General features: G+C 39.3%; 1 protein-coding gene across 3 annotated transcripts in view; it reads left to right on the forward strand.

Annotated features, from left to right (window-relative positions):
- Nucleotides 1-26,211, forward strand: part of tsnare1 (T-SNARE Domain Containing 1) — a 230,379-nt gene that overhangs the window by 138,996 nt on the left and 65,172 nt on the right. For all 3 annotated transcript variants that reach the window (XM_055013784.1, XM_055013785.1, XM_055013786.1), the window contains exon 9: nucleotides 21,198-21,270. In XM_055013784.1, coding sequence (XP_054869759.1) covers nucleotides 21,198-21,270 — 73 coding nt within the window. The remainder of the gene's footprint in view (nucleotides 1-21,197; nucleotides 21,271-26,211) is intronic.

The raw sequence follows: 26,211 nt of genomic DNA on the forward strand, positions 1-26,211 counted from the left end.
CTACACTGAACACAGGTGTGTGTTATGCATGTGTACGTTATGTACAGATACCGAATCACGGGACCTAAATATGTAGCGGGTGGCGGGAACTGATGGGACTCAGAAATACTCCCACAATTTAATCATTGTTCCTTGTGTCATTTCCAATAAGTCCACAGCTGTAGATTTGTAGTAGGATCACAATCATGTGATCATCAGCAGGCAGCTAACGTAGTGTTAACTTGTCATAATTACAGTGACTCCATGCTGCTATCACTAACACAGAAATCTTTACTTGGTCCTTGTGTCATTTCTGACCTTCCCTGAAAATTTCATCAAAATCTATTAGTCTGTTTTTGAGTAATGTTGCGAACAGATGGACAGACAGACAAACCAAAGCCTATTTTCACATGCATTGTTACTCCGCCACGTTCCTTGGCAGAGTAAAAATGCAGTGTACTGATGACTGTCTCAAAAACATGACTCATACTTCTTGGGTTTCAGTGTCATTATTACACTTTAAAATAGTTTTCTGAGGATGTATGGCTGAATAATATTATAACTTTCCACTGTGCAGTGCAGAGTAGTTTTACACTGTATGAGTCAAAAGTCAACTGGTTGCTTGAGCTGCAGTGAGTGAGGAGGAAAGGAATGTAGTCATCTGAATGAGTGCTAAATAAGGAGTTCATCCTCTGTGGAGCATGAGATTTCACATTTCACACGTACCTAACATTACTTTCCCTTTGCTTAAACTGACTTTGTAATGTGTAGACCTTGGCAACTGCAAAGTGCTGGCCATGAACGGAAACTTTTAGTGGTGCTAGAATTCAAGTCAGAGGTGACTTTAATTATTAAGAACCATCCTCTGGGAACCGTGCATAGGAACAGCTAATTTCACAGCAATCTGGCCAGCAATTGCCATGATACTATATCTTGGTCTGGGCCAAATGTGGGATGAACAGATGGACAGATTTGCAGACTCTTAGACCTACCACTATGACAGTACAAGTACAAAAGCTGTTTACTACCAGTAGCAGGAGTGAGTGTCATTTGTTGCCTCCTTGTTGTTTTGAAATCACAGAAGAGAAAGCAGGTTGAGCCTCAGCAGACGATAACCTCTGTCTTTAATAGACGCTCTCCTCGTTGCCCTTCAGGTCCTGCTGCTGGCATCATGTTATTCAGGGATGTTTGGTCCTTGGGCTACTGCCAGAGAGGAAACATGATTTTACATTTATAAACCGTTTATTCAGTAAGGGCAAAAAAGAGATGTCTCTCATGCAGTCATGGTGGAAAAATGTCATCATTTTCCCCCCTTCCTCCCTCCCTTTTCTCACCAGCAAGCGTGCGAGTAAATCTGCTTAACGGTTTTTCTGCTGCAGCAGTGACACTGTGTCCTGTTGCCCGATGCCTTTGGGCTTGGGTGGGAGATGTGGGGAGAATTTCATATCAGCATTAAGCACACTTATCAAAGAGAGTGAGAGCAGGGTGGGGGGCTTGGGAGAGGGAATGACTGAGCATCACAGAGAATAACACATAAACTTATTTGTCCTTTGTCCAGGCCACTTTGATCAGCCACATCTTTACATAACTGTGTTTCTTCTAATCTGTCTCATGACTACAATTTATTACTGACGTAACCTTTTTATTCAGAATTCAGGGTGACCTCTTCCGGTACCTGACTAGACAAATGTGCTACTTGCTGTGGTAGCAACATTGGTCATAGGTTCCTTCAACTGTATCCAAGAAATCAAATTTTGAATACTGATGTTTTGAACAGATGTTAAGTGAAAAAAATTGTTCACAAAAAAATGTTTCAATGTTTGTAATTTATCAACAAACTGTCATCATCCTTAGTGTTCTGATTGGTCAGGCTTCCTAATTAACTTTCACTAAATGTTTTCTTGTTTTCCCACAAGGTTTTAAACTCAGTTTTGTTTGTATCTAAATAATTTCATGAAGCATTTGAACATTGCTCTGCGTATGCTACTAGGGTTTCCTTCTCCGCTGAGCCATTCTTTTTCAGCCCTTGTATAGTTAATGATATAGAAAGTTTCTGCCATCCTTGATGAATTTGAGCAGCCTGTTTTAAAGCCAGCATTGGTGCCTTTGAGGGACTTGTTATGTAGGTGCACCTAATGAACTGATAGAGTTCAAACTCATTCAAACAGAAGACGACAATTGTAATAAGAAAATTTCCAGAGAACCTACTAGGTTAATTACATTTTAATTAAGTTTGTGTGCTCCCATTGAAACATGTTAACTAGTAATGTGTCGCTAGCCTTTTTTTTTAGTTAAATAGCAAAGTGTTCTCACTGATGCTCTGAAACACCACACGAGGGAAGATATTCTGCAGGTGAATCGAGGTAACATTTATATATAATACACTGGAGAGGCTTTAAAACTCAGATAGCATGTAACGCCAACAATCATGTAAGCTGCATCAGGAATCTGGACGCTTCTCAGGCCCACATGGTAGCTCCATATGTAGCGGGGGTGGAGGTGATGAAGAGGCCCATCTCATTAGGTGTTGTTAAGGAGATAGCAAGCTTTTTGTTTTGACTCATCACCTCCCGAAATTGAGAGGATTTCTTGTCAGTAACCATTTGAACACAAGGATTGCCTCCACACTGGAGTCTACTGCATCTAAATTAGTGTTGTTGGAACACTTGGCTGTGCTGCTGCCTCACTGTTATTTAAGCTGACAAGATGTCTGGATTTTTACATAAAAGAAATTTGCTTTTCTTTTCCAACTTGAGTTCATCTAAGGCTACAAACTGATCTATATTCAGGGTTGATTGGGAGCACACTGAGCTGCTCAGCACATAGTAAAGAAATTGTTTCCCCCCTTGCGGGCTATGGATTTGCCACTATGCAGCGACAACAGAAGGAACTTGAAATGACAAGCGTTGACAGCGAATGATGACTCATGTGGCTGTGGAGAGTGGATACGTCATCAAATGCTGCCAAATCACAACTGACATGACAGAGTCTGTTGATGTGCTCCCTAAACCAGACAACACCTGACACACAGCAACTCACCCTCTAAAACACGGAATCACATGTACCTCTGGTCTTGTTTGCACAGTGCTGACATGATAATACAAAACATTTCTAAAGCTTTACTCTACTCCACCATATCAGTGTGGCAGAAACTGTTCCATGACCATTATATTAGAATTCCACATTTCAAATAATAATGATAACAACAAATAGGAGGGCTGCACAGTGGTTTGGTGGTAAGAACTTTCGCCTTGCAGCTACACGACCCCTGGTTTGCGTCCTGACCTCAGGATATTTCTGCATGGAGTTGAATGGAGTTTACATGTTCTCCCTGTGCATGCATGGATTGTCTTCAGGTGCTCCAGCTTCCTCCTACAAACCAAAAACATGCTGAGGTTAATTGGTGATTCTAAGTTGTCTGTCGGTGTGAGTGTGATTGTTTGTCTCTATGTGTAGTCCTGTGATAGACTGTTACCTGTCCAGGTGTCCCCTGCCTTCACCCTAAGTTAGCTGGGAGAGACACCCCCCTACAACCCTATTGAGGATTAAGCAGTGTATAGATAAGGGATGGACAATAAATATAACAAAGGAAGTATGTATGCAGTATTGAGCTTCTGTAATCAGTTGTTATATTTGTGTAAATAAATAAAGAGATAAACAAATAAATACCTTAACATAAAAAAATAGTAATACATCCATCAATCCATCCATCCATCCATCCATTGTCTTCTACTTATCCGGGTCCGGGTCGTGGAGGCAGCAGACAAAGCAGGTTGTTCCAGACGTCTCTCCCCCCAGCAACACTTTCCAGCTCTTTCTGGGAGATCCCGAGGCATTCCCAGGTCAGACGAGATAAATAATCCCTCCAGCAAGTTCTGGATCTGCCACGGGGTCTCCTCCCAGGCAGACGTGTTTGGAAAACCTCAAAGGAAGCCTCCCCAGAGGTATCCGAATCAGATGTCCAAACCACCTCAACTGGTTCCTTTTGACACAAAGCAGCAGCAGCTCTACTCTGAGATCCCCCCGGATGTCTGAGCTTCTCACCCTATCTCTAAGGCTGAGCCCAGCCACCCTACGGAGGAAGCTCATTTTGGCTGCTTGTATCCGCGATCTCGTTCTTTCGATCACTACCCAGAGCTCATGACCACAGGTGAGTGTTGGAACATAGATGGACTGGTAAACTGAGAGCTTTGACTTGCTGCTCAGCTCCCTCTTCACCATGATGCCTCTAATCGCACCACAACGCCCGCATTACTGCTGCTGCCGCACCAATCTACCTGTCCATCCATCCATGGATGGAGGGATGGTTTTGGATGCAGCATCCAATACCTCAATCTCTTATTTATTCTTTGTTTTGACTTAACACCAAAGGCCATGGCGTTGCAATACATTCAGCAGTGTCTTTCAAATAACCACAAATTACTGACAGAAAACAGTTCTATCAGGCAAAATTTCATCCATCCATTATCTGTACACCAGTTAATCCTCATTAGGGTAACGTGGTGCTGGAGTCTATCCCAGCTGACTTAGGATGAAGGCAGGGGACACCCTGGACAGGTCACCAGTCTATCACAGGGCTGCATATAGAGACAAAAAAACACATTCATATTCACACTTATCAACAATTTTGAATCACTGGCTAACCTCAGCATGTTTTTCGACTGTGGGAGGAAGCTAGAGTACCTGCAGAAGACCCATGCATGCACAGGGAAAATATGCAAACTCCATGCAGAAAGATCCCAGGAAGGCGCAAACTGGGGACCCTCTAGGTGCAAGGCAACAGTGATAACCACCAAGCCACTGTGCAGCCTGCAAAATGTCATCATATTGTTCATATGTTTTGTACGTTTTTTTTTTTTTTTTTAAAAACTCTGTCTCTCAGTACCAGCTTATTACCTCTGTACTGAAAATGATGGTTCCTTGGTGTTTGGTCATAAAAATGTATTTTTACAAAGCTTTTCAAAAGTGCTACTATTTGCTACTTAACGAAGACATGAGGACCTTACCTCAAGTTGCTGTATCCTTGTAGCATGTAGTCTTTACATGATGTCTAAGAACTTTTGATTTGCCATTCAATTTGCCATAGGTGTAAGGCTTAAGCCATGAAAATGTGTTGGAACAACATCAAAAAATGTCCAAGACCAGTGAGTTAAGGTTCCAATATCTGCATGAAATCTGAATGGTTTACTTAGTCTTAAACCCCTCTATCTCCTTGGCTGGCTTAAGGATAAAATAAAGGATTAAATGATAATTCAATTTTATTTCAGCATTAAGTCTGGTTTCCTCCCACAGCCCAAAAATATGCTGAGGTTAATTGACTATTCTAAATTTGCCTGTAGGTGGGATTGTTTGTCCTGCTTTAAGTTACTGTATTGTTTTTAAGTTATTTTCTTGTTTTGTACTGAAGCACTTTGGTCACCATTTGGGCTGCTGTAAAGGGCTATACAAATAAACTTTGATTGATTGATTGATTGATTGATTGAGTATTGTATATCCTATTAACGGGGCTATTGTGGTTTTATGGGTAATGTTAACTTTAAGGATAAGGATAAACTTTATTTATTCCACAGTGGGGAAAGTTCACCGTTACAGCAGCTCCAAAGAAAAAAAGTATAAAGGCAGTGCAAGAATAAATAAGAAAAAAAACATGGCACAAAAATTGCAGATAACATTATATACAGATTTTTTATTTATTTTTTAAATACCATGTAGAAGACTATATACAAGAGGATGAGTTATCAGTTATTGCACATAAGTAGGTGGATGCATGTGTAAACTGGGGGAAGAAAAAAGTGAAGCAGTAAACAGTATACAGTGAAGTTTATAGCGCGGCATTGTACAGTCTGACAGATGCTGGAATAAACCACCTGTGGAAACGTTCCTTCTTACATTTAGGGTGAACCAGTCTGTTGCTGAAGAAGCTTCTTAAGGAGTTCACAGTCTGATGCAGAGGCTGGGAGGAGTTTCTGATGATAGAAGACAGTTTATCCAGAGCCCTCCTCTCTCCCACCACCTCCATGGAGTCCAGGGATCAGCCACAGACTGAGCTGCTCTTTTTATCAGTCTGTTTAGTCTGTTCTTATCATGCTCAGAGCATCCCCCTCCCCAGCACACCACTGCATAGAAGACCATGGATGCCACCACAGTGTCATAAAAGGTCCTCAGCAGTGTCCTGCTCACACCAAATGATGGGAGTCTCCTCAGCAGGTATAGATGACACTGACCCTTCTTATACAGAGAGTCAGTGTGATCTGTCCTGTCCAGTTTGGTATTTAGGTGAACACCCAGGTACTTGTAGGTCCTCACTCTCTCAATGTCAAGTCCATGGATGTTCAGCAGTGGAGTGTATGAGGGTTTCCTGTGGAAATCGATCACCATCTCCTTTGTCTTGCTGGCGTTCATTTGGAGGTGGTTCTGCTCACACCAGTAGACAAAGTCCATGATGACCTTCTTGTACTCACAGTCATTCCCCTCTGACACGCATCCTATGATGGCAGTGTCATCAGAGAACTTCTGGAGATTGTACTCTTCACTTCTATTGCTTGGGAAAATGAGGAGTGGCACAGAACAGCGCACATGATTTTTACATGAATCATTTGAAATGTTTGTGTTCTAGTCTTTCAATTATACATGTGGACAAAATTGTTGGTACCCCTCGGTTAATGAAAGAAAAACCCACAATGGTCACAGAAATAATTTGAATCTGACAAAAGTAATAATAAATAAAAATTCTATGAAAATTAACCAATGAAAATCAGACATTGCTTTTGAACCGTGGTTCAACAGAATTATTTTTAAAAATAAACTCATGAAACAGGCCTGGACAAAAATGATGGTACCCCTAGAAAAGACTGAAAATAATGTGACCATAGGGACATGTTCAATCAAGGTGTGTCCTCTAATTAGCATCACAGGTGTCTACAAACTTGTGATCAGTCAGTCGGCCTATTTATAGGGTTACAGTAGTCACTGTGCTGTTTGGTGACATGGTGTGTATCACACTAAACATGTACCAGAGGAAGCCAAGGAGAGAGTTGTCTCAGGAGATTAGAAAGAAAATTATAGACCAGCATGTTAAAGGTAAAGGCTATAAGACCATCTCCAAGCAGCTTGATGTTCCTGTGACTACAGTTGCACATATTATTCAGAAATTTAAGATCCATGGGACTGTAGCCAACCTCCCTGGACGTGGCTGCAGGAGGAAAATTGATGACAAATGGAAGAGACGGATAATATGAATGGTAACAAAAGAGCCCAGAACAACCTCTAAAGACATTAAAGGTGAACTCCAAGGTCAAGCTACATCAGTGTCAGATCACACCATCCGTCATTGTTTGAGCCAAAGTGGACTTCATGGGAGACGACCAAGGAGGACACCATTGTTGAAGACAAATCATAAAAAAGCCAGACTGGAATTTGCCAAACTGCATGTTGACAAGCCACAAAGCTTCTGGGAGAATGTCCTATGGACAGACGAGACAAAACTGGAACTTTTTGGCACATCAGCTCTATGTTCACAGACGCAGAAATGAAGCATATGAAGAAAAGAACACTGTCCCTACTGTGGAACATGGAGGAGGTTCTGTTATGTTCTGGGGCTGCTTTGCTGCATCTGGTACAGGGTGTCTGGAATCTGTGCAGGTACAATGAAATCTCATGACTATCAAGGTATTCTAGAGAGAAATGTGCTGCCCAGTGTCAGAAAGCTTGGTCTCAGTCGCAGGTCATGGGTCTTGCAACAGGATAATGAGCCAAAACATACAGCTAAAAACAGCCAAGAATGGCTAAGAGGAAAACATTGGACTATTCTGAAGTGGCCTCTATGAGCCCTGATCTAAATCCTATTGAACATCTGTGGAAGGAGCTGAAACATGGTGTCTGGAGAAGGAACCTTCAAACCTGAGACAACTGGAGCAGTCTGCTGATGAGGAGTGGACCAGAATACCTGCTGAGAGGTGCAGAAGTCTCACTGACAGTTACACAAATGGTTGGATTGCAGTGATTGCCTCAAAAGGTTGTGCAATAAAATATTACGTTAAGGGAACCATCATTTTTGTTCACGTGTGTAAGAACAGAAATTAACAAACTGAAATAGCCATTTTGCCATCATTGCCTCCTGACCTACTTCCCCTGCTTGTTTATCCATTCATGTTGCTTCATCTGTGAGGCTTACTTCCTGGAACATCAGATACCATGGTGCATTACTATGTGGACCCTGTCAGTCTGATAGTTGGCTATATTCACTGAAATTAAAGACACGGGATGTATTAAAGGACAGCATACCTTGGCAAACTGGTGGCATTCCTATGATTATCATTTAATCCAGAAAAGGCCACATTACCATTAGACACAACCATGATCTTTCTCTAATCTTAACCACATGCTTCCAGAGACTGAACATAGCCATAAAAAATAAATCCAGAGTCACTACAAGGGGACATTGTAGTGCAAGATGACATTTTGGGCCTGGAATAAATATCATAGTCTTAATCACATCCTAGGAGCTCTTTAGGTTCTTTAGGTTTCAAGAACCTAAAAGAGAAGTCCAGCTCCTCGGATCATCATGACTAGGATGACAGAGAATCTACTCAGACAATGTTGCCAGTTTATTTGCCCTGTTTACTATAGGGTTGTGTTGAAACCTTTGAGTTCTAATTAAAGCAGTAATAAATGCGATACAATTTCATGCTGCATTTATAGACAGTGCTGAAATATTTAAGGGGACACTTCACATGGTGTAGCTCAATGATTGGACAGTGCAAAATAGAATTATTAACCCATGGAGGAGGGGATTCACAATCACTTACACTTCCTAACTAAACAGAACGATATCCCTGAAGTTTAACTGAATTGATGTTATACTGTGAAAATGAAGTGTCCCCTTACATCTTTTGAGCAGTATAATATAGGACCTGAGAGATTTCTGCAACAGTGTGATCCAACATACAAAACACTGGGCCCTAATGCATGCTTCCATGCATCATGATCAGGGTTATTTCCTCAGACTTGACAGAGCTCCTCCTCTGTGTAAAATCTGTGGCATGAAAAATCCAGTATCATTCTTAATTTGAAAGTATTCAACTTCAGTCAGTGTTAAGCACAATATGTCAATTTACATGATGACTGGCATGACAACCTCATGTGAACAGTTTAAGAAACCAAGTGACAAACCTTTTGTAGTTACAAAATAGTGCATGGTGACAAGCGCCTGCTGCAGTTTGATCACAGTCAAACCACATTCAGAGTTCAGAGGAGGCATCAGATTGGTTTGGGGATGTACTGTGAAACTCCTCCCTCACTGAGGTCTTGCTCCTATTGCAGTGCTCACATTTGGGCAAAAGAAGCAAACTAAGTGGGAGAGAGCACTTCAGAGTTCTGAGTAATTTCTAAGAGAGAGCAAGGTGTGAAAATGCCTTAAATCTCCCAGAGCTCTATCAGTGCTCTCCTTCCTTGTGGCTGACTCGCATGCTTAATCAGCTCTTATTACTGAAGCTGGTTCACCTTAAAAAGGCTGACAGGAGCGCTCTGCTGTGCCACACTTCCCTCTGCAGGCACAAGAAGAGACCTCCACACTCGGCTGTTTGTCTCACCACTGCTCTGCAGTGGAAGAATGAATGACATTAGCAAGTACGCTGCTGGCCCTTTATAAACTGCAGTATTTGTGTTAAAATTCTTGCTGGAGGAATCATGCTCCTTATGTTGCACTTCGTTTCATCCCTGCTGCCCGCTGTAATATATTGGATTGTAAACCACCTTTTTTCTGATGACACTTTAAAAGATGTCAAACTGTGCTGAGCAAATAATTTACTGTTAATAAAGTAAAGAGAGACACAAGCAGAATAGAACAATCCCACAGGGAATGCTCAATGAATCTGCCACTAATTCCTGATTTCTGTACGGATGAAAAGACCTATCTCTGGGTAACACAAACATGAAAGTACTAGCTAAGAGGAGTCACTTTTTTCTCTTTGTTGCTCATCCTCTATCAGACGATCTGCAGGTTGCTTTTGGATCAGGCAACAATCTCTCTCACAAGTATTTATATCAGCCACGTCCTTACAACTGGAGATATGCAAGGCATGCAGCGCTGGTGACTGAGGTGTCAGTCATTTGCCGCCGACAGGCTTGTTGTTGTGACTTTTTTTTAAAAAAAAACTTGGCCTCAAGTTTAATTGTGTTTCTGCTGTCTCTGCATTGGCCCCAGGGTCTGATGGAACAGATGTCTGATTCACAGTCTGACATTTTGTCTCGTAAAAATATACAGATGCTCAAAGCCTTTCAGTTGTTCAAGTATGTTCTTTTCATCAGTCACACACAATAACAGCAACAGGACTGACAGGAGGCGTCAGCAGACCAGCAGAGGTGAGCTTTTGATTCTATCAGGAATAGTGCCATACAACAAAAGTTCAGTGACACTGTATTGATCCCCATGGGAGTTCATTTTTTTTGTACGTCGGCCTCAATGGGAGGCGAGGTCAGGGTAAGCTGTATAGCACTGCCCCCTGGAGCTGCTTCAGATTCAGGGTGAATTGCTCCAAAAGGATTTCCTTTCACTTTTCCATGCCAACTTTCCTTTACTTTGATGAGAAACAGTGTCTGCTGAAGGAAAGATGTCACGTCATTCCTTACAGTGCAAAGAAAATTCAGCTGAACTTGCATTAATTCTGTATTCACACTACTGGTAGACTCAGGGGGGTTAAGCAATGGTGCACTCCAAGATGCTCTGGCAAGAGAGCAAACATGATAAAATGCCCTCTAAGATACCCACATGAAGGTGAAAACATAACAAAGTTGTGAATGACTGTTTCAGTTTGAGTGAATGAGGATAAAATGTTCTGTGGAGTGACTCTGTACTGCATGTGATGATCTGGAATGAAGAGTCCTTATGGGCACCCTTTCAGTGGAAGGACATGTGATAGTGCCCTCTAAAGTGCCCCCACAAGTGAGAACACATGATAGTGGCTTTGAATCAAAGACAGAGTTGAAATGGGACCTTGCTGAACACGCTGAAGAGGCCATTTAAAGTCTAATGTACATAATGAAGTACAAGCTTGGATGACAAAACCAAAAGATGAAACAAACAAAAGTGAATAGATTCCCTCTAGTGTCTCTCCATGGATGTGTGCCAAAGAAGTGAATACTGTATAACAAGATGCTACTTTGTTTGTCGAGTAAAATTTTCTCAGCGTCTCCATTAGTACCCTGCATGGTTCTTTAATGTTGTGCCCATCGAGCACGCTCAGTAGACTAGCTGTCAGTCAAACTGATGGAGAGCAGCCAGGACTCCTGCAAACCAAGCAGGCTGATTTCCTTGTGGCTCGCTGTGCACATGAACGAGTCTAAAGCTATAGTAGGCAGATATCTGCATGAGTCACAATGACAACAAAATCAAAAATAGAAAAGAAACTAGAAAATGTGCTGCCAACCTCTTCCAAAGATAGACAAGCTAAAAGGCAATAGCAATTTGTGACAACCTCCATCTATGCCATTGTGTTGCCACATTCTGCTCTCACTTCAAACCTTCTTCTATTTATTAGAAAATCTATATAATAATCTATTTATTCTCATGTGATTAGTAAAAAAAGCCCTGTGACTGGCTGAAATCTCCTGTTATGATCTAGATATTCTAAATCATAAAAAGCAGGCAGGAGTAGGTTCCTTAGTCTACTTTTCTTTCAAACCACCTAAACTACAATATGCTCAAACATTTTTGACCAGTGATGCCAAAAAATACTGCCTACCGCAGCTGTAAAGAAATAGTGCAGCTTGTTTGTTCTCTTGTCTTGGATCAGTGCAGCTGTGATGCTGGTCCTACCACAATGTGTTATGAGGCGCATCACATAGGCTTTTTCTTTACAACTGAAAGTGCATAGAAAAAATAAACAACATGCTAGATGGACAGCAGCTAAGCAGCTAATTCATAAATAGTATAAACTGAAAAGCAACCTTGTGGTGAAGTATAATCTTTAAAGAACTCATTTATAGCAGTAATAATTTAATGCAATGTTTTTGGTATACCCCTTTACTTAAAGCTGGGAGTCTACACTTCACCACATTCAAATTAAAATCCATTCAAATCCAAAAAGGCAAAGAAAAATCTTCCCCTGTCTATTTGTCAGACTGTCTGTCTGTAATTGTGTTGAGAATGCGAATGGTACGGTGGCCGAGAGGTGCAAACCAAATTTACATGATGCAAAACACTTTTACAAAGCTTGAGACAAATTTACATTTAGGAAAACATTTTTACATATCATAAAACAAAATGACAAGTTCTGTAACAAATTTACATCTTAGAAAAAAAATGTACAAGATGCAAAACACATTTACAACCTCCAAGACAAATTTACAAGTGACGAAACACTTTTACAAATCCAAAAACAATTTTACAAATTAAATTTAACTGGAAAGGGAATGTCCCAACTCCGGGATTGAACCAGAAGTGACAACGAGGAGCGGCTAATGCAACTTTTGGTTGTTGTTGATGGTGAACCAAGATGGACAGCGAGCGTGTGATGTTTTGCCCATTTTGTGGGGAACATATGAACCGATTGACGCGGTTTTGTTTTTCGTGTGGTCGGTCTTTAGAGTGTTTAAATGGCGCAGATCAGACCGACAGAGTGCATTAGCTGCTCCTTGTTGTCACTTCCGGTTCAATCCCGGAGTTGGGACATTCCCTTTCCGGTTCAATTTAAGTTGTAAATTTGTTTTTGGATTTGTAAAAGTGTTTTGTCGCTTGTAAATTTGTCTTGGAGGTTGTAAAAGTGTTTTGCATTATGTAAATTTGGTTTGCACCTCTCAGCCAGCGTAGAATGGAGAGCTGAGATGGAAGTTCAAACCCCTTGCTCCTCTCATCTCCACAGAGCTGACCAATCATGATGTGTGAAGGGAGTGTGATTGTCAGATTGTCGTTTTCACATCATTACAGCAGTTCACAGTGCAGACACAGATGTGTGGAAAAGGACTTCCTCAAGCAAACCATCATACAAATAGTATCGAAAAAGCATGCTGGCAGCTTTAGTGGCTTATGGAAGGATATATGACCGACCTCAGTCCAGGTTCAGTCCATTTAGGCCTAAATGAAAGCTGCTATTTGAACTGCCAATTCACAAGCTTCTCAACATTCAAGCAGACAGTTTCCTATATAATTATGAAAGCTCCATGATAAACCTCACCATGGTATTTAGTATATGAGCATTAGCACATAAATGTGAAGAGTTTCTCTTTTACATTAGAAAAAAAGGAAGTTAAAACAAAGGCATTTTGTGCTGTAGTATACTGTAATGGTTTTCATTATATACATAATATAGGGCTGCGGCTGTTCATCATTATTCATGACATTTGATGTCCAAGCACAGTTTGAGGTCATAACCATTTATTTCTACATGTTCCTTTTGAGTACCAGAATTAAAGTAAGTAAAAAGTAAAGACATAAGGTACAATAGCTTACTGCTCCAAACAGCTGCATGGGAAGCTTGAACTACACTCTAGCCAGATGCTGAAAAGGTGTAAATGCATCTTCAAGATGCATGTGTTATCTTTGCTTCTCACCAATGTGACTGCATGAGTAAAATTCAAATAATCACACAATGCGTGGTTTTCTTAGAACATCCATTGTCTGCCTGCTCTGGCCTTGCAATAATAGAGACTAAAGTTACACTGTCAGGATAAAGACATAAGCTACTGCTTGGTACCATTAAAGAACAATGCAAAGAAACAACAGCTCCAGGTATTTGCACACATGCAATCAACTATGGCACTTGTTAAGTAGTGCTGGCTAGAATTTTAAAGTTGTGACTAGACTGTTAAAGGGGAGGAATGATTCCCACATCAGGAGTTTTTGGCAGCAACCAAACAGACCTGATCTACATGTAAAGGAAAACAAAAAATGGATTTTAATCAATTTTTGTAATCTGGTCAACAGAGACAGGGGTCAATGAGTCACAAGTTAAATTTTCCAGCAGATTATACAGAATAAATCACCAAAACTCTGAAATGAACATGTTTATTTTGAAAAAGTCTTTGCTTGTGTCCTTCTATATACTAGTTCGATATGATATGTACTATACTCTGACTTTTACAGAAGCAGCTTGTTTTTTAGTTTGTTTTTTTTCCAGAGGCCACCAAACCACAATCAGCCAAATAAGAGGACATAGTTGTTTTTTTTAAATTGCTACTTTTAAAAGTGTCATTGACACCCAATATCTCCATAAATCATAATAATATTCCTGTAGATGCACAGGTGTGTCCTCAACTTGAAGAGTTGTGTAGTTACTGAGTTATTAGGTTGAACAAAACAAAGCCCACAATGGGGAACATATGGTGACTCATTTTAACATTTAATGCCTAGACTGGATATATGTTACAGACATTTCTATTTCAGATCTTCCTCTTTAGAAACACACTCTCAATATCCACAAAGTGATTCTTTCTTGGATAATACATCACTTTTATTATTCATGTGTATGTGAATTCTCATTATAGATAACTACAATTCAGCCGCACATATCTGCAATATGAACTACAAACACCTAAAGCTGACTGGCTGTAGTTGCAGTTTTTGATATCTACAGTTTATTTCTGACTTGTCAGAATTCTGAAGACATCTTTATTTCTCCACAATTCATAAAATCCAAATTGTCTTTTCAGATATGTTATTAAGTTTGGACTTGTCAACATTAGATTGTAGATTTCTTAGAGTGACTAGTCAGAATTAAACTGTAGATATCTGAAAGTGGAGTTTGCTGAGCCAAAAAGCAATTCCAGATATCTTTAATTGTAATATATCTGCAAATGTCATTGCAGATATATGGGTTTAAGTCAGAAACTACGGCAAGCGAGATGTTGAGGCAGCTTTATTTTCAAGCCCGAATATAGCACTGCAACTGTAGTTATAACGTACAGCATAACAGCAAGTTGTAGAAATTTTGAACATAAGTCAAAAATGAACAAAGCTCTTGCTCTTCACCAATTGCTCTTGCTGACACTATTCAAAAATGTTGCTGAGCCAGTATCCAATAGGAAGCCTCACATACGAGCAGCACAACAACTTGGACTGGTCAGAGTGATGTTTGACATTCTGCAGTTACTATTGTGACTAGTCACAATGGAACTAGAATTGTTACTAACTGCTGTTTTGATTCTTTAAACAGTTTTTATCAAATCTGACTGGTGATCCCACACAGGCAGTTTTTATGTTCCGACGACAGTTGGAATTGGATTGACTGTCTATTCATTTAGATCAGTGATAATGGGTGTATAAATATTCTACAATCCAAAAGATTTACACTGACTGTCCCTTGGTGCACACTTCAGGTGCAAGCCTGAAGTGTGCACTAAAGTTTTATGATTAAAAAAACAATTAGAATTTAAAGAAATATTAGATCGTCAAATATACAGAATGAAAATGGCAGATTGTGTGTAAAGGGGAGGGATATGTGAACATAAACCTGGATAAGTCCATGCATTGATATAAATGATCAGACTATTGTATCAGCCTGCAGATGGTTAAAACCAGACGAATACAAACAGGGTGTACTGAACATGGTTACTATTACAATTATCATAATAACAATAATAACAATAATATCAAGACAAGCACTCAGAGAGCGCAGTACTCCGCCAAGACTGTTCATTCCCTGACCTTGTACTGAACACAGGCATGTGTAATGCATATGTATGTGTACGGATACCGAATCACATGACCCAAATATGTAGCAGCCGCTGTTAATTGATGGAACTCGGAAACATCGCTACAATTTAATCAAATGTTCCTTGCATCATTTTCGATAAGTCGGCAGTGGTCGATTTGCAGTAGGATTGCAATCATGTGATTGTCAGCAGGCAGCTGACAAAGCATTCACTTGTTGTCATGGTTACGGTGGCGCTGTGCCAGCCGCTATATCTCGCAATGGGAAATCTTTAACAAAGCTGTGGATCCAGACTATAAGCTGCATCACTGCCAAAACTCTATTCAGGTGGTCCTTGTGTGATTTCTGACCTTCCCTGAAAATTTCATCCAAATCCCTTAGTCCGTTTTTGAGTAATGTTGCAGACTGACAGATTCACAGACAAACGTACGCCGATCGTCACATAACTTGGCCGCATTCCTTGCAATTATTATTATTGCTGTTGTTGTTATTTGAGAGTGATGAACAGATTAGGTCACAAATTGTGTGTGAAGACCAAACAAACTGACCTTAACCCTTAGATGCTCCAGTGATTGGGTCCTACACTCTGACATAAATGGGTCCAAAATGACCCGTATGAGAATCAGTGTATTTTTATGCCATTTTTGTCATTTTGGTTAGAAATAATAATTTTATATTATTGTTTGTATTAATTTTTTGTCCACACAAGAATGATTTTATTTTTGAAATATGTATATTTTTCATTTTAAAACAGATTTTGAACATTTCCATCATTGAAAAAGAAGAATTTTACACAGAGCAGCAATAGAAGAATGTCAACATCCATTTTGTAGACATTTTTCCCACTGTTTTTCTCTAACTGTTACTGCTCTCCATCCCTCAAAGTTTGTTCGTTGCATCACCTGTTGTATGATATTATCAGTGATAAAGAACTTGGGATAGTAATACACATATTAGAATTTCTTTAAAAGTATAAAAGGTAACTTAAAAATGTACGTTGTGAAAATGAAAATATGTTTTTTGAGGAATAACTGGAATATGAAATGATTAAAACTTTTCATTACAAAGATATTGCAAGAAAATGACCTCACCCTGTCATATGGACCCACTACGCATCTAAAAGCAAATACTGGATATTCTTTGTTTTCTACAGTCCAGAAAAAGTGAACCAAACCACAGGTACGAAAGCACCCCTGATGCTGTCTAGCTTCCCAACACCTTTCGGGTTCACACAGGAACTGAAGCAGAAAGTGTCTCCGAGTAGTGCTGATACACTTTGCCCTGGGTAATAGAAAACCCTCCTGTAGTAAACCTGTTGTTGGAAACATAATAGAAAAATCTCCAGGCCTGGTTCCCAGCCCAGTGCCAGTATCCAGTGGCTGCTAGATTGGCCATGAGCAGAATTTAAAGCCCATGAAATATGGAAAAGGGCACAGTGTTGGCTCGAAGCCTGGCCACCCACTCAGCCCTCAGGCAGGGGTCCCAACCCATCACATCTCTGCCTTCTCCCTGTGTGTGCGTTTGTGCATGTGTCCCTCTCTGCTTATTCACATCCACACACTGTTTGCTAAATTGGTTACACACTGTTCTGTCTTTATGATGAAATGAGCCCTGATTGCCCAATGCTTTGCCAGGTGAAATAAATGTGTTATTCCATTGCAGCGTGATAGACAGGGTTGCCTAAAGATGAATGCAAAAAAAGTCTTTAGCATCACGAGGTTTGCCAGGGGCCATTTTGGCTTCATTCAAATGGTTTTTGCCAAGTGGTAGGACGGCTGCCAGTTTCCACAGCAATCTCTGCCACCTGTGATGGATGGCCCAGTGGGTTAGGCTACACAAACGCAGCTGTGATTGCACCACGCCATAATGGAGGAAAGGGGGGCACCTGTGAGCAGGAGATAGACAGAGGTTTTATAAGCTTTCATATTGCTTTGAGCTGAAACATTGAGAGCAGATTCAAAGCTCGGAGACTGTGGAGAATTAGCGGCGGTCAACCATAGCTGCACTAGTTTGCTCTGTGCCCTGACAGAGGAATAATTGAACAAAAACTTTGAACAGTTTTTTTTTTTTTTTTTAAATCCTAGTCAAGCCAAGCACAAAACATTTAGGATTAAACACAAACCCACTGAATTTGTCAATTAAAGAGACAGACAACTCGATTTAGAGTTGCAAATCCTTGTATAAGTGCATATCCAAGGTCTTGTACAAAACATCTAAGGGATCCAATGGGGCTGTCTGCATGTTGGTCAAGCTGTTAGAATTTACAATAGTTTCTCTTAACATTTGGAGGGAAACCTTTTTTTTTTTTTTAAATATTAATAGGTTGCCATCTGTTAGCCTGTCAAAACATAGTGTTATAATGGATTGTGAAGGCCATTTACCTCTCTTAGCTGTAATTTGACTGATTGACTGGGAGAAGAAAAGCCAGAATTGTCACGGTACGGGGAGGATTTCAAACCCAAAGTGTGTGTGTATACAGGGCAGGCGGCAGGCAGGTCAGAGTCAACAGGTTTTATTCTCAAAAATAACAATTATGCCACTCAGGCAAAAACTCACAACACCCTTTCCTCAGAGGGCGGCAGGGGTCTCTGTCCTTTCCCCAAGGATGGCTGGGGAAAGACTGGCTGCTCCGCGGCTCAGCGCTGCAGCGTCTTCTCGGAACAAAGAACTAGGTGGTAATCCAGTATGGTCCCACACCGCCTGCCCTGTGAAGCCGGTTTATATAGCAGCAGATGGGCTTGTGCTACAGGTGTGGGGCTCCTGCAGCTGTGACCAATCCACTGATTAGCAGCTGCAGAGAGCCCCGGCGACACACCGGCAGGGGAACGTATGGCCGGAAGGGGGCGGTGCCGGGCTACGCCCATGACAGGAATATTTAAATTTAAAACATTTTCTGTAGTCACCTAATGCTTATGAAGTTAAAAACAAGACATAACCCAAATGAAACCCACAGAGAACAGGTCTCACAATAAGAAATTAATTAATTAATTAAAGGAAGCAAATTAATTCTTATGTAATTAGGAAAAATCTCTAGTTTTGGCAAATTTCAGCAACAGAGGTTCTGCATTATGTCCTAAATAAAATCTTGTTTGTTCCTCCTTTTTTTTCTTTTTAAATTTTTAGATTGTTTGTGATAAAAATCCAGCTAGATATATCAATTCCTTCTGTAGCAGTGGTATTGTTCAACATTATATGTAAACTTATGTGCTTAATTTGTCTCAGTCTTTTCATCAAATGTGTATTTTAATGTGAATTTGTAGTTGATATCTAGTCATTTGAGTTTTTTTTAGTTTTAGTTACAAAAAATCAAAATGGCTTTGTCTCATCTTTTCATTTTTAGTGTTTCTAATTTCTAAACACTTAGAGGCTTTAGCTGTTGCCATGTTTGTGGGAAACAGTTGATATAGTTACATTCTAGTCTAAGGTTAGTTTAACCCTTAGACGCATCAGTGGGTCCAAAATGACCCGGTGAGGTTGTCTTCTTACAATATCTTTGTAATGAAAAGTTTTTATCATTTTATTTTCCAACTATTCCTAAAAAACATGTTTTCAATTTGATTCTATTTAATTTTTTAAGTTACGTGTTATGTGTATTAGTACCCCAAATGCTTTATCACTGATATTATCATACAGAGGTGATGCACAAACTTGGAGGGACAGAGAGCAGCAACAGCTGAGGGAAAAAGTGGACAAATGTCTACAAAATGGATGTTGACATTCTTCTATTGCTGTTCTGTGTAATATTCTTCTTTTTCAATAATGAAAATGTATAAAATCTGTTATAAAGTGAAAATTAAACATATTTCACACTTTGTGTGGACCAAAATATAATGCAGACAATAATATAAATTATTATTTTTAACCAAAACGACAAAATGGCATAAAAACACATTGATTCAAATTTTTGACCCATTTATGGAAGAGTTTAGGATCCAATCACTCATGCATCTAAGGTTAATGGAAAAGTTATACCTTCACATCCCTCTGCAGTAACATAACTGACAGACTCTCTATAGTATGTCCAGTTAACGTTACCATTTCCACATTTCAGCCGGTTAAACAGATCCGCTCTCTCTGTCTGTGACGCTCACCTAACATTAACATTAGCATTAGCATTGGTACAGCAGCTTATTATCTCCACTATAGAGCAGCAATGCATTCAGCAGAGGACTGACTCACTTGTTCACTAAAATCATGTTTCCAGTCGGGGTCAACACGGAAATCCTTAATACTGTAATATTTCTTCAGTGAACATCTTGAAGATGAATTAGGTAAAGCCTAGGCATTAATCCTGGAAGTCATTCCTCCATCTGAAAGAACATGAACGATATCTGACTGACAGTGATAACGTTGCACCCACATCACCTGATAATGTTCCATCAGGTTACCTTATTATACTGTCAGTACTGGCTGCTACCTGTTTATTCATAGTTTTTCTCAGGTGTTATGTAGGTAATGTCAGGTAGCATTACTGACAAACACATTACAATACTGAAACTAAGTAACCTCTTACTAATGGTAACACAAAAGGCGAAACAGATAAATCTAATTAGCAAGAGACATGCTGGGAGATTTTAAAAAATCATAAAAAATGATTTGGAGTAGTTGCATTGTGTAATTCCGCAGATGCTGGAGGTCACAGAAGAATCTCTTACAGTAAAATAGTAAAGAGTTAACTTGTCTATTCATTTTGAACCTTAGTATTTAGTTTTTATTCATCAGTGAAAATTATAGAATGCTTTTAAAATGTTACTTTTTATTTAAATGTAGTTTTTTTTATTTTGATCATAAAACAAAGGTCTTTGGTGAATAATTTCCAACATAAGTTCATGAATTTAACACGTCTGAATGCATTGTTGTTTGTGCAGATTGTAATTGGAAGATACCTGAATATTTGACTACACAGTTTGCAGTACTACACTCTATACTCTATACTCTGTGCTCTATACAGCTGTACAATAACTCCCCACTCTGTGATAGATAACTCACTCATCTATGTCAATACTCATGGGTAAACTGGCACTGCATTATAGCTACCTGTTCCATATTGTAAATTCCTAATATTATTCCAAATTCTTCTATTTTGTAATTATAATTCTATTGCTGTTCTGGTCTCTTTAAGATTACCGTTCTGAGCTACTGTGACAACAAAATCTCCCTTGTGGATCAATAAAGTCTGTCTAAGTCTAAGTTCCATTGTGGGAAATACAGGCTCCATCTTTGGACAAAGGACAATGTGTAGAATTTAAAAAAAAAAAAATAAATCTGGCATTCATCATTTTTGCTCTTTTTTCTAAAGTGTCCATTGTGACGAGTGTATAGTGTTTAGGTACTAGTCTAATTATCTATCAAACACACATGGAAGACAGCGCTTGGAGAAGAGCAGTATTACATATGTGGATATATGACATCTTTTTTTTTCTAATATAGACACTGGCAACTTTTTTCATGAGTTGATTTGTCAGATTACAATCTGAACAGTCATAATTTAAGAGTTTCCTCTTCTCTGCCATTGATTACTATGAACTGTGGTTTATTTAGTGTGTACTGTTTTTGTTTTTTTCTTTATAGAGGGACATGCTAGATGTCAGTCAAATCATGAGGGATCTGGCCAGCATGGTCCATGAACAAGGCGATGCAATAGGTAAGGTACTGTGTGTGTGTGTGTGTGTGTGTGTGTGTGTGTGTGTGTGTGTGTGTGTGTGTGTGTGTGTGTGTGTGTGTGTGTGTGTGTGTGTGTGTGTGTGTCTGTGTCTGTGTCTGTGTGTGTTATTTGTGCTTGTGTGTGTATTGAACACTGTTTACATTGCTGTCCCTGACCTAATTAACAACGATAACCTTTGTGGGCATGTTTTTTTACGATGCGCTTGATGAATAACGTGAATGTGAAGATTCTGCTGGGCAAAACATACTTTTTAACCTCCACCTCGCTGCATAGCTGACAGATTCTGAGATGGGAGCAAAATGCAGTGGATTTACACAAACAATGGCTTGTTAGAGAAAATCCATTTAGACACCCTGATATCTGTAAGTCCCTGCAGTGATGTAGACTTGGCAAAAAGAAACTTAGCGCACAGATATAGGTCAGATATAGAGGCTTTGCTGCTGGGTCACAAATGTGCCATCAGCTATGTCTCATTCCATCACAAATACTTACTGAAGAACTGGCTTTTACTTAAAGTCAAACAACCATGTAGACAAAGAGATACACCTGGAAAAATATTGTTTTGATTGGGTCGGAGATGAATTCTGAAAAGGAGGGAAAGGTCCGATAAGGCCGCTGACTTTCCAAATTGAGCTTTTTATCTTTAGCTGTGGTCTGTGTGGTAAAAACAAATTTAAGCTGTGGCTTGAGGAGAATCAGTTCATTCATAGTTTGATTTCTGACTTAGACCAAAAAATAACACAGACACTAATTTAATCTTTAAACCTTTCATGTTTGCAATGATTCTCTTAAAGGATAAGCCTGTCGATGTTCTTACTGCCAGCAAGTCTCTAAAAATGTAAAACCAACCAAGTTAGAGGGTGGTTCATGGCCCAAAGCCCATTGGTTCCATCTTTAATAATGGCTCACACAGACATCTGAGAGTACAATAAAATGCTGTCATATTGTCTTATGAAAGTTTGACGATGCAGAAATGTTTAATAACCCAACAAGTCTGAGATATACAATGAAAAGAAATGCTTCAGATCCTTCACTACTTCTTGGGCAGCAATCAAATTGCAGCAAATTAGTGCCATTGGCTATGTTAACTCCTTTTTACAAAGTCCAGATTTCATTGAGATATTTCCTTCTTTTGAAGCCGCGTTCAGATGACACTCTTCTGAACAATGCTTGACTTTGCTTGACTCATCAGTGGCTTATTCAAGTAAATTAGTCTGTAGCCTGTGGTCATAAACAAGCTGCACTTTAAAATTCCAGCAGAACAATACTGACGAAGCAGCACCATGATACTGGCAAACGTGACAGAATGTAAGTGAAAGTGTTGGAAGTCAGATTGTCAGTCTGAACAAAGAGAAGCTTTCTCAGCATAGAATCATGGCTAGACTGAAATTTCCTAAGGAGGCAATGCATAGTACTCTACAACACTGTGGAAAGTGGATCAGTTGTATCCAAAGCAGCGTCAAGCAGACCAAAGGTGAGCAAACCATGAGAAGACTGAAACATCCAGCTTTGTTCACTGAGAAATAGAAAAGCAAGAGGGAGCTCTTTTGGGCACATACAGTAAATCGACTCCGCCCTGGCTAAGACAGAGACCTGCTCCACCCTCTGTCTTTGTGGAGAAGGATTCATACAGCAGCAGGATGATGAGTCTAAACACACCTTGATGCTTTGATGAATTACTTGAAGACTAAAAAAGACCAAGAGTGCTGACTGTGGTGAACTTTCTTCCATTATAACCGAACCTGAAACTCACTGAACATTTATGGGGCATTTGAAGACTGAGAAGGCCAAACATCCCTGACATCATGAGAAGTTCTTTCAAATTGTGCTATGGGGGTTCATGTTATCATTTGGAATGAGAGTTTTTTTTTTTTTTTTTGTTTTTTTTTTTTTAAATAAAAAATTTCTAGAATAGATACGAATAGAGATACACTACCATTCAAAAGTTTCGGGTCAGCCAGGCAATTTCATGTTTTCCATGAAAACTCCCACTTTTATCCATGTGCTAACATAACTGCACCAGGGTTTTCTAATCATCAATGAGCCTTTCAACACCATTAGCTAACACAATGTAGCATTAGAACACAGGAGTGATGGTTGCTGGAAATGTTCCTCTGGACCCCTATGGAGATATTCCATTAAAAATCAGCTGTTTCCAGCTAGAATAGTCATTTACCACATTAACAATGTCTACACTGGATTTATCATTCATTTAATGTTATCTTCATTGATAAAAAAAATGCTTTTCTTTCAAAAAATAAGGACATTTGTAAGTGACCCCAAATTATTGAACAGCAGTGTATCTTCACTAGACTTTTCATAGTTTTGTGCTTCACTGTATGGAGTTTCATTTTTAACAAAGGCTCAGTAAATTCCGAAGACAGCTGGGCTCTAAAGTTATTAACAAACGCTCCTCAAAGCTCCTCCAGCAGCAAGACAGACTCAAGTAAAACTATACTGTCTTCCTGACAATGAAGATCTTTAGTCAAGGCCCATGCGCTGACTTTGATTTTAACCATCTTGACCTCATACTCTATCACATGGTGACAATCTTAAGATGTAGCTAAATGTTTTAGAAAAAAAGAAAAGTAACAGTGACTTAAAAAATATTTTGTCTTCTGACAATGCCCATGTTTAAGGATTACTTTTTATTCAAGCATTCTTGTGTTCATTTTAATGAAACATTTTTGTTAATAGTTTTTGTATGACAAAAAAAAAAGCTTTATTCCTCAGGGGGAAGATATTCAGAGTTTTATACACATACAGTATTTGTTAGAAGTATCCATTAATTTTTGATTTGACTCTTTACTTTCGAGTGTTTCATTTTGAAAGTGTTTCAAATTACAAAAACTAAATTTTATTATGATATATTTAAAGATACACACCTAGAACTCCAGAATTAGAAATAGCACCTTGAAGTTCCACAATCCCAATGGTGAGTTCAAATGTAGGTAAAAGATTTGTCCACGTCATGTCTTATTTTATTTTGTTTTTGTTTTTTGACTGTACTGTCAGATCAGCAAAGTCTGCATTTCTTCTGCATGTTCTCTGTAATTCTGTCCTTTTTTCAAATTTTGTAACTTCTCCCTCAACACAGTTTAAAACAGAGCAATGGTGACTACAGATATGCCCATGTAATAAACAACAACACTGTTTGACTTCCAACTAACTAGCATTCTACACTGGTATTGCTAATTATCATGCCAGCTTTGACAAGACGTGTTTATATATCAAACTCTCCAACCATGTTGAAGTCGCAAGGCTGTATATTATGTTATTTAAAAAAAAACGTTTTTAATGTTATATTAGAACGACCTTACAAGATTACTCACAGTATGTCACAAGTCAAAGGCAGTTACAGGCTAAATGTAAGGTTCAAAACATTAAGCATGGAGACACTAGTAAAATGAAAGCTTTAAGTAAATACTGTAGATTAATAGCACATTTACAAATGCTTTATGCACGTTCCAGCTTTATTGCGCGGAACTGTTTGGTGTGATTACTATGTGTGTGTGTGTGTGATGAGGTTTTCTAGACTGAATGGGGAGCAATACGTTGTGCTAATTGCTGCCTTTTTGTTACAGAGTGTCCTTTTGTCTGCTGTCTTCAATCAGGCTAATGTAGATGCCCTTTAAATACCCTTTAGAGTTAGGCTGACTAAGACGGGTTTACCCCGGTTCTACACAAATGAAGCACCTGTTTTCTTTTTTAATTTTTTACCCTTTTACTCCAGTGCATTAGTTCTAATTAGAATGGCTAACATTTAGGGCAATACATGATGTAAAGAATGTGCAACTTGTGTTTTCATTTTTTTTAAGTGAGTTTGAGAGTTTTGCTTTTGTGTTTTCATATATTTGTCTGTGTCATATATTGTACAGGGGGAAAAAATAGGTCAAAGGCTTTTAGAGGTCTTCATACCAAGTCCTGTTTTACACTTGTATCCACAATTAAGCCCAAAATAATATAACCATGCCAAATTTTGATCTTCATTTAATTTTAACTTTGTGTTTTTACCAATGTATTTTGGTTGGATATGACATAAACAAGTGAAAAATGATGACCACACATTGTGTTGGGGACACTAGTGATACATTTTATTCTAAATCATTAAGTCTAAAATTATTCAATTGTAATTGTCACATATTTGAGAGGACAGGCAGCTTCTATCCCATTGTAAATTTTTTTTTTTTTTTTTTTAAGTATTATTTTAATAGCATTTTCTACCATGTTCAAGACCACTATAAATAAGATCAGCTACAGAAGTTCTGTAGTCAATTACTATTCAATTGCACATCAATGCTGAGGCCAAAGACCGTAGTGGGCCTGATATTGGGGTCCATAACTTAGAGAAAATAGTGCATTGTAACTGTTCGCAAAATAGGTCAAGGCTAAAAAATGTTTTCAGGTGCCCACGGCCTCAGCAGAAAGCTTTACCAAAAAGTACAAGAGGTTCCACAAAGTGACAAAGCTCAAAGGGCATGATCGGAACCCAAAAGAGACTTCTGCTCTGGCAAGATGATAGTCTTCGAGGCACCGCCAAGGCCACTTAAATGAATCTGAGCAATTTTGGTACAAACAACTCAAGACAGACAGTCCAGCAGATACTGCATAAGTCTAGTCTCCATGAAGGAGGAGGAGGAAGAGGAGGAAGAGGAGGAGGAGGAGGAGGAGGAGGAGGAGGAGGAGGAGGAGGAGGAGGAGGAGGAGGAGGAGGACTTCATTTCTACAAGACGGGCACACAGAGCTTGCCTAGCCTTTGCAAAACCTCACCTAGACATAAAAGGAACTTTTTTTTTTGGATGACACAAAACTGGAATTGCTTCGATACAGGGATGTGGCTTTCATTTGACAAAAGAATGGAGAAACATCAAACCCTAAAAACACCATGCCCATGGTCAAACATGTTGATAGGAATGTATT

The sequence above is a fragment of the Amphiprion ocellaris genome, chromosome 9 (assembly GCF_022539595.1).
Source record: "Amphiprion ocellaris isolate individual 3 ecotype Okinawa chromosome 9, ASM2253959v1, whole genome shotgun sequence".
In the NCBI taxonomy this organism is placed as follows: Eukaryota; Metazoa; Chordata; class Actinopteri; family Pomacentridae; genus Amphiprion; species Amphiprion ocellaris.